The sequence below is a fragment of the Anopheles cruzii genome, chromosome 2 (genome assembly GCF_943734635.1).
Source record: "Anopheles cruzii chromosome 2, idAnoCruzAS_RS32_06, whole genome shotgun sequence".
Classification (NCBI taxonomy): Eukaryota; Metazoa; Arthropoda; class Insecta; order Diptera; family Culicidae; genus Anopheles; species Anopheles cruzii.
The window spans coordinates 309905-325896 of NC_069144.1; the positions used below are offsets into that span (position 1 = coordinate 309905).

The 15992-nt window shown below is 49.7% G+C and overlaps 5 protein-coding genes across 5 annotated transcripts in view; 2 read left to right on the top strand and 3 right to left on the bottom strand.

Annotated features, from left to right (window-relative positions):
* Nucleotides 1-607: 607 nt before the first annotated feature.
* LOC128269438 (synaptogyrin) lies at nucleotides 608-6615 on the bottom strand. The gene is made up of 4 exons (XM_053006897.1): nucleotides 6292-6615; nucleotides 4127-4361; nucleotides 3700-4026; nucleotides 608-3625 (listed from the first exon to the last, which is right to left on the bottom strand). The coding sequence occupies exons 1-4, from the start codon at nucleotides 6391-6393 to the stop codon at nucleotides 3603-3605; spliced, it is 687 nt and encodes a 228-aa protein (XP_052862857.1). The 5' UTR covers nucleotides 6394-6615; the 3' UTR covers nucleotides 608-3602.
* A 779-nt stretch (nucleotides 6616-7394) lies between these two features.
* On the bottom strand, nucleotides 7395-8525 carry LOC128267802 (uncharacterized). The gene is made up of 4 exons (XM_053004727.1): nucleotides 8102-8525; nucleotides 7887-8021; nucleotides 7667-7808; nucleotides 7395-7579 (listed from the first exon to the last, which is right to left on the bottom strand). Exons 1-4 carry the CDS (start codon nucleotides 8190-8192, stop codon nucleotides 7516-7518), a joined length of 432 nt encoding a protein of 143 aa, XP_052860687.1. The 5' UTR covers nucleotides 8193-8525; the 3' UTR covers nucleotides 7395-7515.
* A 1538-nt stretch (nucleotides 8526-10063) lies between these two features.
* Nucleotides 10064-15992, top strand: part of LOC128268698 (cytochrome b5 reductase 4) — a 32298-nt gene continuing 26369 nt past the window's right edge. The window contains exon 1 of the mRNA XM_053005889.1: nucleotides 10064-10195. The gene's annotated coding sequence lies outside the window, so the exon portion shown is untranslated. The remainder of the gene's footprint in view (nucleotides 10196-15992) is intronic.
* On the top strand, nucleotides 10359-11376 carry LOC128268700 (sentrin-specific protease 8). Its single transcript, XM_053005891.1, has one exon. The coding sequence runs from the start codon at nucleotides 10510-10512 to the stop codon at nucleotides 11152-11154; it is 645 nt and encodes a 214-aa protein (XP_052861851.1). The 5' UTR covers nucleotides 10359-10509; the 3' UTR covers nucleotides 11155-11376.
* LOC128268699 (fatty-acid amide hydrolase 2-A) lies at nucleotides 11222-15738 on the bottom strand. Its single transcript, XM_053005890.1, has 6 exons — nucleotides 15610-15738; nucleotides 13087-13396; nucleotides 12805-13024; nucleotides 12611-12743; nucleotides 12279-12538; nucleotides 11222-12218 (listed from the first exon to the last, which is right to left on the bottom strand). Exons 2-6 carry the CDS (start codon nucleotides 13375-13377, stop codon nucleotides 11431-11433), a joined length of 1692 nt encoding a protein of 563 aa, XP_052861850.1. The 5' UTR covers nucleotides 13378-13396; nucleotides 15610-15738; the 3' UTR covers nucleotides 11222-11430.

Sequence of the window (15992 nt, forward strand, 5' to 3'; positions counted from 1 at the left end):
CCAAACATACTGCGCTTAAAACTGCGACGCATAAGTACCGGGCAAACAAACCTTTGCACAAATATTGGCCACGCAAATGCCTGGCCGCAGAGGTTCGGCAAACACTGTTTGGCTTGTTTACGCGCTGGGCCCGATGGCTGGTTTCAAATCGCGCGGATCTTCCCAAAAGCGGATGTCCCACCGCGGCTGCCTCAGAGTCCCCTCGGGAAATCCCGAACCGAACCGTAACTGATTATCATAAACACTTTGCCGATCGACGTTGGGCGTTCTTGGAAGCGTGCCGCCATAGATTAATGGTGCATCCGCAACGTTGGGGTGTTGCGGGCTTGGCTTTAGTGTGCTAAATACGTACGATGATGGCACTTCTGCGAAAAAGAAGGGGAAACGAGATAAGAACGTTTGGTGCGAATCTCACATCGAGGTGCAAACTACCGCACTACATAAGGGACTGTGCGGACGAGTGTCAACGACTTAGTGGCCACATTAGTCTGTCTAATGGCGACTTTTCAGTAGAAGTACTTGCCCCATTACTATAAAATCTACTTATTGAATACGTTGGATACACCCAATAGACAATGAATGGAACCATCTTCGATGTTGTTAATATGTTTCTATCTATTAACACAATGCTCGTACTCATTGCAACAGTGTTTTGTTTCCTATTCATTGAGGACGCCTGAAGAGCAAACAGAACGTTGAATTCAAAATGAGGCTGTCGCGTGTCGAACATTCGATTCTATTTCGATGGCTTAACTTCTTTTACTTATTCGGGTTGGTTCGGATAGTGTTGCGGGGAAATCTTAACGAATCCCATAAAGTGGTGCTGTTAGGGGGATGATACAAAATTATTGTTTGCAACTATTCTTCGTTTCACAAAGTGGTTGCTCTTTAGCGGGCCAATCCGTTAATGCCGTGCCGTGTATTGTTGGTTTCTTTTTATCTACTATTTCGATTCTTACAGTTTCTATGTACAACACGCTTCGTATCGTATTTGTCCAAGGTTTATGGTAACGATAGGTGTGCTTTTAATTTGTTCAACCTGCCATCAACCGGCACCGATCGTTCTAACGGTTTCTTTACGCTTTGAACATCCTTTTTGGGTTATCGTGTCTAAATAGTGTACTTGGTATAATAGTTGATAACATTACATTAGAGCAGTGTGTGTATGTGTTTTTTACTCGCTGGTTCCTAGGTAACTGCCAGCCTACGATACATCCAATTCGACTTGTTTGGTAGTTATGCTTTGGGATTAGCTGCTTACCGGAAGCGAGGAAAATGGCAAACCATAAACCTTGCGGAGCATAATGGAGCAAAAATACGGGTTTCTTTCAGGTTTGGTTCGAAAAACACTATCTCCACGTGTGTTCTCGTCTATCGTCATAATGGTTACCTAACGATCTATGAAATGTTTTTTTTTTGTTATTTTTGGTTTATTTTCTTTATTTGGGGTTTGGTTTATCCATGCTTTAACTTTTCATTTATATTTCAGCTACAGAACACACAGTTTTACGCTTACTCACTTTACGTTCTCTGTTCGTCTCACGTTTTGTTTCACCTGGTTGTTGTGTGGTGATCGCTTCGTGTTTGTTGGTATAGTATTGTAGTAATCAATGTTTAGTTCGCATGCCGATGTGTTTGTTGCGTGGTTCTCTTGTTTGCCTTCGTTTTATCGATTCAATATGTATGTTCTTCCAGAAGTTTGGTTTCAAAATGGCTGCGCTAACAACGGGTTTGAGTGGTGTCGCTGTAGGAAAGGAAGCGCATTTATACCATCCAAAACTAGAAAATTTGATCGTTTGTGTCGGGTTTTGCAAATCAACACACATCCACACATCGCTCCGGTTCGATCACGCGATATCTTATACTTACAATATCTATGGTGAATGCGTTACAACTATGTGTGTATGTTTTGTTCTTTTCTTGTTTGCTCGGCTCTCTCTCTTTCTGCTCTGTTATTGATCATGAAACTTGTCTTCATAAGATTTAACCACTTTCTTTATTCGAAGCAGTTTATTTTAATGCCATTTTAGAGCTATCCGTTCGCGTGATTGGCGATTGCTAACAAATATGAATATATTTTTGTCTTACTTTTATTCTATTTCTTACGCTTTCTGTGTCTCATTGGAAATAAACGTCCGCCAAGCATTTGTCTTTCTTTGTCTTTGTCCTTCTCTCTTCTTGCTTGCTATCCTGTTCTGTCACTCCTTACTGCATGCTGGCGTAATTCAACTAAATAGTGACGAAGCCATAGCTGTACCTCATTATTGGTTTATCGATAAATGGTGGGCAAGTGATTGATTCGATATGACTAGTTCAGTCCATGCCAAAACAAAACAAACAATAGTGGATTGTTCCCTGGCTCTGAAAATATAATCAAAAGGCTTAACAAAAAGGGCTTTTGTGAAACTAAAACGTGTCTATATAATGTAAAACGGCAATAAATAACATCTAGCATAACATTCGATATTCTTACGATTCTATGTTTTGTTTAACTGAAACTTTCTAAACTGGATTAAGATAGTAAATACAGATGCCTTTACATTCGAAACACAAACGCACATGTTCGCGTCCTCCTGTGCACCAATACTGCTCACTGTAACTTACTAACCTATGCTTTGCCTGTCGATATCAAACAACGACACACCCGACAACGCTCGCTCGAAGCGGAGAACCATTTCCGTTCCTGTTCCACTTCCTTTACAAAACATATACAGACATCGATAGCATACGTGTGACTCCGACCATTAACCGACCGAGCTTTCTGAACGAGGCCGACAACTTCATCGATGTTGTGTGTTGTGAACGATTTTGCACGACAAATCCCCGACCTCAGTCGACAAGCCACTGAGCGAAGAAGCATGTACAAATGAGTACCCTCAAACGGTTAAAAGTACTACAAGGCGGCATTAAAACAACAGTTCACTGATTGTTTTAATAGAAAATCGTTCAATCATCAATTTGCTCAAAACCAGACTTGAAAATAATATATGCAGTCGATCCAATGGTTAAGCCATTATTTGAGGTTAACGCATATTTTGGAAAGCGTTCTACATGTCAGCCAGCCAGTACTAATGTAATCGATAAACCATTCATTCTCTGCGCTATGAACGTTATGTAGAAAATAAGGGTTCGAACGGTGTACGGTTTAACCTTAGTGCAATGATTTCTAACCTCACACTTAACAAACATAGCGCTTGTCTGCTGTCTGGAATTTGATTAGATGGCAACGGATGCACAAAAAACCATGATCAACACCTGCAACGTAATACTCATTCATGTTTTGTACATTTTAGCTATCATTATCATTGATAATCAACCGATCGGTACCGGCAACGACCGGTGTTTGGTTCCGTATTTTCGATTCGTTTTTTGTTTTCTTTGTTTCGAACACTGGTACGATCGGGCACACGATCGAACTGAACGCATTACTACTGGAACTCTGGAGCAGGAGCCTACTCGTTACTCGCGAACTTGGTTCAGGTTAAAGTGATGGGCATGATTTCCGGTTTTCGGCACTCCCGATGGAACATTTTCTTAACGCAAATGATAAACTCTCAGCCGCACTCCTCGGAAAGTACTCGGTTACTCGTGCTTTCCCCAATTTAGTACGTTGGTTGTGAGTAGTCTGCGAGATGTGGAAAGACCCAACATTAGTCACCTGATTGGCTCGTTGGTGGTTATTAGTCTGAGAAGGCTTACCTCGCTGCTGCTGCTGCTGCTGTTGTTGCTGTCCGGAGAATGGTGCCTCCTGGAACTGGTCGTTTTCACCGGCAGCCGGATAGGCCGAGTACTGCTGCGCGGCACTAGGGTCCGACTCGTAAGTGGACGAGAACGACGGGTCGACGCCGGCCTTGAAGCGCAAAAACGCAAAGTACGCACAGCCGGCCCAGGTGAAGATCGAGAAGAACGAGAACACGATGGAAGCCTGCACGTTGTTCACCCCTTCGCCGTTCGGGGGATCGTCCGCCTTGCCCCACTGATTGGTGAGGTAGCAGAAACCGATAAAGAACAGGAAGGACCAGAAGGCTGCAAAGAAAAACAAAAACATATTCATTAGTAGGAATATATGCCATAGTTTTATTAAGATGCTTGTACTATAGTCAGCCCATTAAGGTTCACCACTCACCCGAGAAGCCGAGATCGGCCAGCACGTAGTGTTTCCGGGTCTTCACCGAGGACATCTGCTCGAACAGATACTCGCCAGCGATGAAGCCCATCGAGGCGAGGAAGGCGATTACGCCGATGCCCACCGCATAGTTGCAGGCATTTCCGTCGCGGTTAATTATGCAATAATCCTTGCCGTTCGCCTCCTCTCGCCAGCCCTCCGACGATATGCAGCCGAACACGATGATCGCAAAGAGCTGAAACGAAAAGACAGGAAGGGCAACGAGGGCAGGGAGGGGTTATTAAAAACTGGTCACCAACACCACCTACACTGGCCACTACCGGAAGGGCCGATTATTACAATGGGTTTCGATGTGATGGAGAGAAGGACAACGCTCTCCAGCATAGCCTTCGGAGTCTTCTACACAATGAACGGCCTTCCCCGGTGATGGCGCTCTAGACCCTAAACTTTTAAGTGGCCATCAGGTGAGAGATTGCTTTTTAAACCGGCCTTCCTATACTTCATCATGCGCGCTCCAGCGAACAGCCCATCGGGACAAAGGGATTGGATTTCTGTCAATCGATATTTCGCGCAGGAAAGGTATCGCATCTTTTAATAAATTCCGGATGTAGAACTTAGTGTTTCTACAGTAGGTTCTTCTTTTCCTTGTGTACTCTTGGGTTGCTTATGGGTATGTTCCTCAGCAATTTTTGGCGATTTTCTGTCAACTACAGGTTGTTGCTGTTCCTTAACTAGATCTATTTTTATCTTGTTTTGGTTTCTGTTTCACAGCATGTTGGTCCTATTATATTGATGGCGATGGCGGGCTCGTAAGTCGATCATGGTGAACTTTTCAAGGTCTACTAGTAACCCGTCATGACGCTGCAACAGACAACTCCAGCATCTTAATTGTTCCTTTTCTCACACAGATTCAAATCAACCAGAGGATTAACTTGAATCCGAGTTGTTGAATACGAGGTTTCCTTTTCGTACAGGGTTGTCGGATTTTACGAGTGGCACGTGTGAATGGCACTGATTATGATTTTCTTTTTTTTCGCCTCCACTTCCGTGTTCCAATGGCGACGACTCGAATCAATAAAACAGTCCCGCGTGCGCTGCCAATGGCCGCTGGCAGCGCCACGAAACGGCGAGATGAACGATGTACAGCAAAATATAGGCAGTAATAGCATCACGCCAATGGCATCGTCATCGGCATCGTCGAAGATGTATGCTGGGTTACGTTATTGTCGACATGGGCCGTTAGCCGTTTTTCTGTCGCCCTTCTGCCCGCCCATCAGTGCAACAGAACGAGACGGGAACAGGAAAAACTGGAACACACTTTGGAGCGCCACACCACGCGCAAATTCTACTTCCTCAACCTCCGCTGGTGGGGCGTTTAGGTCCGGACTATTATGTCACAAGCTCCCCGAGGCTTCACACATTCTCGCCCGGGCGGTCAGGCCATAGCGTAAGGGGTTGGTTCGTGTCTCTTACAATGAATATGCCCATTTCTGCTGCTCTGTGTAAACATTGCGTAAACAATATGACCCGCTTCCAACAATGTTTTCATTATTGGTTCAAACATAAGAAACATTAGAAATTAAACTACCGATTTCGTCCTATAATTCGATTAGGGTGCAACAAAAGTGCGTACGATCAGACAACGTTGTACAACGTGGGCGACTTTAGTTGCTAAATCCAACAAGTCGCTCGTTGAACTGGTTCATCTTCCAAATAGTAGTTAGCTTCTACATTCGAGCATACCGCGCACGGGTTGCGATGAAACATTACGAATTGTTCCGAATAAGAGAAGAACGACCATTGCAACGTACAAATGATGAAGAAAAGCGCTGCTCATTGTGGCGAGCACGTGAGAGCTTCATGGCGCGCTAAAGCGAGCGGTGAGAGAAGCCTGCTTTTCGTGGTGAGCACATCTCACAGGGAAGAAAATCGATTTTCGTCCTATCCGACGGAAGGTCGTTGGTGCATGTGTTGAAAAGGATTCTTCTATCATTTCGCACACACACACACGCACACACTTCACACGACACTAGTGTCCCTCGTTCCGTTTCGCTCGCTCTTTCAGGTGCTTTCTCTTCCAAACACTCCACTGGCCAGTAGACTTTTTGCGAAGGAATTTCGCTAGGCCGCCCCGTGGCCAGCAAAGGAAAAGGTCGTCTACTAACCCAACAAACGGCGCGCAAAATAACTATCGGTCGCTGCACGAACGCAATCGGATCGAAGGCGCCTCCTGCTTTGCCACCGCCGTACGCTCCACCGATGTCCATCTTAAATTTTTTCCGACGACGACGACGACCGCAGGCAACCGATGTCGCACTTCCGCCTTAACGCTTGGCTTCCTCTGGGTGCGTTTGCGGTGAGGATTGGATAGTCGAATTCCGCTTTTCCGTCGGTGGCCGAAATGGGCTCTCCGTTTTTCGCTGGGTCGCGTGGAACAAATGGGTTTTCCTCAATCCCGAAACACAATCGCACACCCGCGCACTGGTGTTCGTTCGCCAACCGGATCGAAACTGACTAGCGCGGCCACCCCCGATTCCGGTGAGTGAAAAACGCTGCGAGTTGCTCAGAATTTTTCTATTTTCTCCCGCTTTCCGTGCGTTCTCTCGTCGGCGGGGGTGTGTAGTGCACGTTGCCTGTCCCGTTCTCGGGCCGACTGCTCTCTGTAAATCGAGCACTCTCTCTCTCTCTCTTTCTCTCTGTTATGGGTGAGGGTGGTTTTTCGCCCCCATTTTGTAAACTTCTCACCGAATGCTCATGGTTTGGGCTTGAGATAGATGGCTCACATCTCAGACAGTGAACGATAAGTCGCATAGACGAGACGAGACGCATGTAAAGTAGATGTAAAGAGTAACGATAAAAAATCGGAGCAGCATTAAACTGTATTGCTCTAGCGTTGAGTGTGAATCACGATTTGTGGATCGTTTGTGCCAAAAAATGTTTATAATCAACTCGAGGGCAGATCAGCAGAATATGGATGATGCACCGTCAATCCTATCTGTTTGTTATGAACTTTGGCCACCTTGTCCATCATCCCATCACATGACTCGTTGTTCTGGAAGAATTACCTTTTAACGGGCCGTTATATTCCCCTGTCTTTGGAAGCTGCAGCCCAGCTGAGTAAATCACCACGCTCTACTAAATTCATCGAAATTATGCCGACACAGCTAAGCTAAGTCAGCTACTAGCGTAACAAGTTTTTAACCCACCCGACAAAAGGCACATCCTGCGAGAGTCCAGTTTCAGAATAAAAGACAACGAGCAGTTTTCTATGAAAAATATAGATGTATTATTTGATTAAATCACATTTAGAACGCAAGCCTCTACTAGGAGCATTCGCTTGGGCAACCGATGACGCGTGTTTCGACCATCTACCGGATCGCTAGAGCAACCTACTCGCCCACGGGTAGATTGTTTGCCGGGGACTTCTCCGCCGGCGAGCATGCAACAGCAAACCTGCCGGGGGGAGAGGGTCAAAGTATTAAGTAATTGAACAGTGGCCGTTAAACATTTAACACGCCGACACCCGGTCGCGACACTTACGGCTGTTGCATGCCAAAGAAACTCCCGTAGGATGCATTGTTCTTCTTGAAGTTGTGCGGCGAGTAGCGATTATACAGGCCCCAGATGCTGTTCATCAGCTTGCCGTTATACTTGACCGGTGTAGCCGGCGTCAAATCGAGCGCTTAGGGAGAAAGAAATCGCGGTTAGTGATAACCCTGCCCTGATAGCCGTAGTAACGCTACGTGCGTCGCCTACTTACTGCTCTTGTTTAAGTATTTCGGGCCGTGCTTGTCGCTGAACATCCGCGCAACGGTGAGATCCTTCTGATGCTGCGCCTGGCGAACTTTGTGCACGGCAAACGCCGACTGGGGCAGACACGCCATGTTGCCGCAATCTAGAGAAGCGAAAGGCACGAAAGGAACCATTTTAGGCGTACAGGAGCACCATTACAGCCGGTGCGCGCTCGGTGCATACCTTCGCAAACGTTAAAGAGCGCGTTCGCCAAATCTAGCGAAGCGGAGAAGCGGAACGTATTCGCACTAGCGTTCAGTTGCACATGCACCATCCAAATCGTCCGCGTCCAGCAAAAAGGTAACACCTCGTTGGATTTCACAGTTTCTATTCTAGCACGACGGTACAACACCGTATCACAAGCACCTCAGGGCGTGTCCCTAGTCCAGAGAAATACACGCACCGCGTGGTATAAAATCGTAGCGCAGCCTTGTCACAGATCACAGATGGTAGTTTTCAGGTTCGTTTCGAGCGTTAGGTCTAAGCATCAAATGCATCTAAAGCATAGTCTGCTCACGCAGAGAGAGTCCGGCACACGGAGAGTCCTAGCAGCGACGGGAAGTGGCAGCCAACACAGAAACAGTAACTTGGGATGAAGCGATCGATGGACGAACGACGACTGGAAAGCTGCAGTTGGTCCGGGTCAGCTTTTATGATCGGCTCGGCGCCCGGCATGAGCTCACTCCACCCCAACACACGAAAGCAGCAAACGGTCATGTTATCGCTTCGACGGTGCCGCACGTAGCCCAGCCGAGAGGTTATCGTTTACGGATCCGCCGTCGAGACTTCGAGGCGGTCGAAGTATTCCAAGTCCAGCAGCATTGCATTGTAGTCGGCCTTATCAACGCCCAGAATAGTGTTAGTGGGAATGTTTATTCTTCTATGCTGATGCTGGACGTCATATTTTCGAGAACATTTCAATCGAGAATACAATAAATGCTTAATAGATTTTTTACACTACTATTCGTGAGCGGAAAACTGTTTGGAGAACTACCAACAGATTAACTATCAGGTACTGGGACACCCACTCCTGTCTAACGACGATGGGACTTAATGGCGCTGATTTCTACGACGTTATCCCGAAGCCCATACCCTATGGTACCTTGGACACCTATGTTTACGATAGATCTTATCACTCGATCTACGATTGTGTCGTAGTTTTTCATGAACTACAACACGGCATTATAACTCCTCTCGCAACGCAGCATTTCGTTCTTGCGGCTATCTCGCACATCCACGCAGTTCCCTTCAGTGGCGATAACCTCATCATGGATTTTGCAATCATCCGGAGGCCACATAAAAAAGAAAGTATTCACGCAAAACATGATACGGCTGTCCGGCTTCTTTCCAACCAGCTACAACCAGACACGTCTTGGGCCCGTCTTGATGATCGTTTTTTGATTTGATTTTCGATGGTCAACAAAATAAATAAGATCCAGAACCGCACACCGTTTGTAAAACTGCGCGCATGGCACTTTCAAAGGTCAAACATGGGTGGATTGTGGAAATACCCTACTCCAAGGGTCTCTTGATAATGGTTCGCCGTGCTGCAACCAAAATAGCTAGCCATCGGATGCCGCGGAACACGCAACTAAGGTGCAGGTTTGCTAACTGATAGTGGGGTGACCCGTTTTCGCCAGAATGACAAAGTTTAGACGACACAAAGCATCATCTGCCCTGTTAAGGGCAAAGGGTCCCTCTGTGCACATGATGCGCTGATCTCTGCTATCAGTAGAATAATCATGAGCCAGTAATTTAGGTTATTCTTTAAGATGGAGGATGACGACACAAAAGGACAAATTGCATCAAGGCAGCCTAACCTTTACGGGTTACAAATTGTAAGAAACACAATATTTTGAAGCAGAAGCTGATGGCGAGAAATGGAAAAGAAGTTGAAGTAAATTTATGAAATTCTTTATATTGTCTTTTATAATGAAATATTTCCACGCCTGTGACATTGACAATCACTGTTGGAGCGCCCTACGGCAGAAAAAACCCTATCGTGAACGATTCTCACTGCTCGCTGTTCACGTTCGAACGCGTGAGTGTAGTGAGCAAATTCAGTCGCTGTGCTTCGCTTTGTTATGTGTGCCGTGCCGTGTTGTGTTGTTGACTGATTTCACCTGAAATCTCAGTACATCGATGCGATATAATGTGCGTTTAACAGTGACAGATAGAATGTTGTACTAGTGGTTTTAGTGAAACCAAGAAATTGTGCTGCGAAAAGTGGTTGCTGTTTAGAGAAACGTCGGAGAAAACCACCCGGACACCCGCAAGGTAGGTCCGCGTGAGAGTGAGCAATCGCGGCGCGTCCGAGAAGTGAGCATCACGGGCAAAAGTGAAATCGCGCTGGCGCATTGCGCAATCAGCTGTCACAACAAAGGCTCTCACACGGAGTGTGTTGTCATGGTTTTGTTTTGATTTTTGAATCGGCGCCAAATGTCAGAAAATTTTGTGAACAATTTTCCGCAAATTTAAGGGCTTGCGACGGGCACCAACACGGGATTCCGTAAGCCGCTGTCGGATTGCGTTGGAACGAAAAGTGCCTCATTGCCGTTTGTGGTGCGTCCAGTCCAGTGAGAGCGACCGTCATGTCTTCGCACGATGTGGTGGCTCTAAACTTTCACGAATCGTGCCTCCGGATGTCGGATATCGATCTTCTGAAGGGACCGTACTGGCTAAACGACCAGCTCATTTCGTTCTACTTCGAGTACCTAGAGAAGCGGGTGTTTGAAAACGAGTCCGACCTGCTGTTCGTCAGCCCGGAGGTTACGCAGTGCATCCGGATGGTGTCGCAGGAGGAGGTGTCCATCTTCCTGGGCCCCCTGCGAGCGGCCGAGCGAGCGTTTGTGTTTTTTGCCCTTAACGACAACGACCGGGCTGACCGGGCCGGCGGAACCCACTGGAGTCTGCTGGTGTTTTCGCGCCCCGAACAAACCTTCTACCACTTCGATTCGTCGCGCAACGCCAACGGAGAGTATGCGCGCGGCTTGGTGGCGATTCTGAAGCGTGCCCTCTGCTGTCCAGAAGCGGCCATGCGCACGGGGGATTGCCTGCAGCAGAGCAACGGGTACGATTGCGGCATACACGTGCTGTGCACGGCGGACGCCGTTACGAGACAGATTCGCAAAAGTGGATCCATCGCGGGCGTCCGCAGTGCCCGGTACGATGTGATACGCGCCAAGCGGGAGGAACTGTTGGCCACCATCACCGAGCTTGGCGGACGAACTCACTAGCGGCGCAGATCTCTCTTAGCGTGCCTCGGAACACTAAACAAATCTCCAAAATTCTTAGATAGACCCTCCTCCCCGGTGGTTCCTCGCTTTATTGTACTTCCAATCGGATTATAAATGGTTCGGTGTGTATCCCGTGTGTATAAAATATCTTAGTGTATTTTAGTAAAAAAGAAACGAGAAAAATACATCTACCTACATGTTCTTGTTCGTTTTAATTGGAACAACCAACAACGTGCCGGTGGTTCGTGTATCCTTCCGCGAGGTGCGCCACCGTGTTTAGGCCTTCACCTCGGGCGCAACCCAGCCCCCGAAGGTACGCTCCAGTTCGCAGGCCACGGCAAGGCACAGACGGTCCTGATTCACACCGCCAACCACCTGCAGCCCGATCGGCAGTCCCTCGCGGCCCACACCGAGCGGTACGGCCGTCGCCGGCAGACCCAGAGTGTTGATGATGGCGGTGTAGCTGAAGTTGAGCGCCCGTATCAGCGGTTCGTTGTGGTACGGCGCAACGGTCGGGTGCGTTGGGTAGATGAACACTCCGTTCTCGCCGAGCATCTCTCGGAACTCGGCCGCCAGCTCGTTACGCTGCCGCACGTAGTAATGGTACGATTCCGACCCGTACTGAACGCCACCACGCTCGGTCAGGGCCGTCAGGATGCCGACGAGCGTGTGGCGCGATTGGTTCAGTGGCCACTTCAGCAGCTCGAGCCACGGGTTCACGGTTCCCTGCAGATTCGCCAGCTGCGCATCGAACCCAATCTTGGACGGTGTTTTCATGTTGGCGAACCAGATCGGTGCCGACTGGCGCAGCTTCTCGAGCGAGACTTTCCGCACCTCCGCTTTCACCGTGGCCCGGAAATGGGCCATCACCTTTTCCATGGCATCGCGGATGTCCAGATCGACGGGCGACACAAGGTGAGCGCCACCGTCGTTCGGTTGGTAGAAGAATTTGACCTGCTTCAGGTCCACCGGCTCATCGAGGCGCAGTTTGGCCGCGTGCTCGTCGGCGATGATGCGCAACACCGGCTTCAGGTCCGTAGCGTAGCGGCACATCGGGCCAATTCCTGTGCAACAAAAACCACGGGGTCAGTTCGGTCCGTGTCCGAGTGACGCTAATCGCTTACCCAGAAACGAGGTTTGCTCCTCGGACAGTGCCTCCGGGTACTGGCCCTCGTTCGAGACGACAAACTTGGACGGTTTGTGGCCGAAGATGCCGTTGAAAAAGGCCGGCATACGGATCGATCCACCAATGTCCGACCCGAGCCCGAACGGGGAGGCGGCCGCCGCCTGGATGCAGCCTTCGCCTCCGCTCGAACCACCGACGATACGATTCGCGTCGTACGGGTTTCTTGAGCGGCCGTGGATGGTGTTGACGCTTTCCCACCTGCAGAGAAGGCACAACTAGAAGCCGATTCCACAGCCAGGGTCGGTCGGTCGCCATCAACACAACACTTACCACATGCAGCACTCGGACACATTGGTCAGCGCGAACGGTATGGCCCCGGCCTGCCGCATCAGCTCGATGGTGCGTGCGTCTTTCTCTCCGCGAACGTTCCGCCGATACCAAATGCCGGACGTGTGCAAAAGACCTACACGGAGAAAACACAGTTAGCGAACCAGAATGGGGCCATAAGCCGTACTCGTCCTTACCTTGCACTCGAATGCAGTCCTTGGTCGAGATCGGTACACCGAGGAATGGTTTTTCGCGTTCCAGTTGCTCCACGGTCATGGTGCCGGATGCGACCAGCTTATCGGCCCGCTCCGCATCCCGCAGCGCTTCCTCGAACCGCTCGTCGACCACGCAGTTCAGCAGCGGGTTCACCTCCTTGCACCGGTCGATAAAGGCTTGCGTCACTTCGACACTCGTCAGCTGAAAAGACCGAAACCAATTAGTTGTTTGCCGAGCGGCGCTCCCCTGGCCGTTCCGCGCACCTTTCGCGTTCGGATCTTGGCCGCCAGCGAGGTGGCCGATTCCATCAGTATCAGGTTCGTGATCGGTGGCATCCGCTTGCCATGTTCGCCGTAGATCGTTTGCGAGAGCCACCGGACGAGCAGGGCCAGGAACTTGTGGGCCACGTTCAGCACGGCCTTGAACAGCGAGCGCCGTCGGGCGGTCTTCGGTGCGGTTTCCATCTTCCTACCGGTGCGATCCTTCCAACATGTGCCCAGCGATCGCAGGAATTCTTTGGCTTTGTTCTTCAACCGCTGCCGGTCCGCTTTCATATGGAGGGTCCGAGGGGAACTGGAATGACAAGCAGCTCTCGGTTTAAGTGGTGCAGTTCAGTGTGGCGGGCACATTTGTGGCCAGACAGACGTGTTGTGTTTTAGGCGTCCATTTTGGTCACGAAACGCGCGCACGCAGCGGCCAGAGTGTTGCACATGCAAACGACCTCTAGACTCTAGGCGCAGTTCGCCGCGTCTGCTAATAATAACATCGAATCGACTGCGGGCGCGTGTGTGTGTGTGTCCGGACAATCCGGAACGAGCCGGCGGTGGATTCCGTGGGTAGCTGGAGCGTGACAAACGTCGTCGACGCTACGGCGGCGATTGAGTGAATGAATTCCAACCACCAGCCGAGGGCCCTTCAGCCATGGTGTCAAAGCGCACGCAAACAACGGTGGCGCACCGATACCGGTCGCCTTGGTTGGAACCGCTCCAGTCTTTTCGAGGAAGGCCGCAAAATACCCTACTTTTGGTGCGTGCGGTGAAAGCCTTTACCGGGGGTTCCGGGTCGTAATTTGATACCGCCCGGGAACCAACCATTTCGGGGGCCCTGAACATCATTTCGCTGTTGACTTTCCACCGTTATGGTCCCCCATTTGAAATCCGATACTCTGGGGTCGTGTTTTGATAAGCCTTGCCCCACGGTGAGACGTTTTATGGGAAAGGGTTTTTGGAATCCAAAATTAGGCAGAACAGAACAGCCCCTTCGTAGTGGCCACACGGTTATCAATCAATCGCGCTACGATATCTCCGCGATAAACCCTTTCGCGTTCCGTTGCGTCATGCTGGACTTCGCTTTGTCGACCAGAGGAAACAGAGCGCTTGGTAGAGCCAACACCCGGTCAGCTGGCGGCCTGTGCTTATCGGCAGTAAACATTGTACGATAACACGGCGAATGTGTCCATTTCGACGGGTGGCAAATTACCGGGTGTGAAAACGAATGTGTCCATTGCAGGCCCATCACCATGCTTCATTGGAAACACGGTCTGCAGAAAGGAAGAAAGTGCAATGCAGGAGGTGGCAATCGGTTTATCCCGGCCAATGCGGCACCATAGTGGGGCGGTGACATAAGCAGACGCGCCGCTTATCAATCGTTCACATCTGACCCTCCGCTTAATGTGCCGGCAAAGCACCGTGTCGTAGCTTTAGATTGGAAGATAAAGAGCCGCCGTAGCCGGGACCGTCGTATCGGGCTGACAAGTCCTTCCGTATCGCGGTTCAAACTTCGAGCCACTTCGTTAGGCACTCGTTGGCGGCGGACGGCGTTCAGTAGTGGGACTATTGAGATTAATTAGTCCAAGTAGCGTGTGACGCACTCGTGCTCTTTGTCGCTGGACACGATCCGTCTAGAACTGGGCCATCTATTAGATCGGTCGTTTGATTGGCAGCGGAAGCCCTTGACGCGGCGGCCGCACTAACTAACACCAACGACGTGGCCGTTCTAATCCCTTACTTTCCCCCCATCTCTCTCTCTCTTTCGTGGAACGTCCAGATCGAAGGAGCATTCCTGCACGCTCCCTCGGTCCCTTTGTTGACCGGAGGGACATCAAATATTTACCATAACACGGTTACTATTTTATCGAACGCCTCGCTTAACGCCCCTAAGGCCCAGAGACCGTGTCCTCCACCCCACGCAAAACCCCGGGAGGGCGCTTTTCCAACCGCCCAATTCACAAGTCGCGGCACCGCGTCGTAGCGCGGACCTTGGCGCGGCGGAGCATAAATTATCAGTTCCGGTTCAAGGTTTCGGTGCTTCAAGGTCATCACCAAAGATGTAGCCGGGTGGCCAGCACCGAGGCTCATCTTTCCAGTTGGAAGCAACAAGTAGCGGCCACACGGTGGGTCTAGGAAATGCTACGTTAAATCACCGTCTGGCTCACGAACCGGTTTTTGCACAACGTGTTCAGGTCGCGGCGAACGACGGCGGATGCGATCATTATGGTCACATGCGCTGGCGAAGAAAACGAACTTTTGTAGACGACGGTGGTGACGCGCGTTAATGACATGCCCGTGTGCACCGCTTTGCCTGCCAATCCGAGAGTCGATCCACCTGCTGATCCGCCGGAGACCTGGGCATTGGGCCGTGTTTTAGTGACACGATTTCACTCGAACTCGACACGACACATGTTTCGCACCGCCCCGTGACGCTGTTGATACTTTTGTGTTTGTCTATCGCAATACCAAACAAACAATGCATTCCTATTAATAAACCCTCCAACGGCGGACACTAACCTGGTGCACACGGAGTGTAATAAAACCGACGAACCGCTCCGCTTCTGCTTTGAGTTTATGAGTCACCGCCTTTATGAATTACGCACGACGAAACCGCACGGTGTCTGAGTACTTCGATCAATACAAAACTCTTCACGATCGTTGCGCGGCCACCACTGTGCCCAGTCACGATTTCCTCGGAGCGCGTAAGTCACCGTTTGCGTGAATAACGCTGTCAAACAGCTGAGCGCTCGATGACAGGCGGTGAGTTCTCGTGTCGACTCTGAAGTGAGTTGTCACAGTGAGTTGTGAGACGTGAGCAAAGTGAGAAGCGAGTCCTTTCATTCATCGAGGTTATAATTACAATTTGAATTCGTTTTTGTTTGTTTATTTATTCGCTTTCG

Coding starts and splice junctions, on each gene's coding strand:
- LOC128268699 (XM_053005890.1), bottom strand. CDS start 13,377: ATGAAAGCGGACCGGCAGCGGTTGAAGAACAAAGCCAAAGAATTCCTG. Junction 13,025..13,086: donor CCAAGATCCGAACGCGAAAG/GTGCGCGGAACG, acceptor CGGTCTTTTCAG/CTGACGAGTGTCGAAGTGAC. Junction 12,539..12,610: donor GTGTCCGAGTGCTGCATGTG/GTAAGTGTTGTG, acceptor CCTTCTCTGCAG/GTGGGAAAGCGTCAACACCA.
- LOC128267802 (XM_053004727.1), bottom strand. CDS start 8,192: ATGGTGCATGTGCAACTGAACGCTAGTGCGAATACGTTCCGCTTCTCC. Junction 7,809..7,886: donor GAAATACTTAAACAAGAGCA/GTAAGTAGGCGA, acceptor TTTCTCCCTAAG/CGCTCGATTTGACGCCGGCT. Junction 7,580..7,666: donor TTCTTTGGCATGCAACAGCC/GTAAGTGTCGCG, acceptor TCCCCCCGGCAG/GTTTGCTGTTGCATGCTCGC.
- LOC128268700 (XM_053005891.1), top strand. CDS start 10,510: ATGTCTTCGCACGATGTGGTGGCTCTAAACTTTCACGAATCGTGCCTC.
- LOC128269438 (XM_053006897.1), bottom strand. CDS start 6,393: ATGGACATCGGTGGAGCGTACGGCGGTGGCAAAGCAGGAGGCGCCTTC. Junction 4,362..6,291: donor TTTTGCGCGCCGTTTGTTGG/GTTAGTAGACGA, acceptor TTTTCGTTTCAG/CTCTTTGCGATCATCGTGTT. Junction 3,626..3,699: donor GCAGCAGCAGCAGCAGCGAG/GTAAGCCTTCTC, acceptor CACATCTCGCAG/ACTACTCACAACCAACGTAC.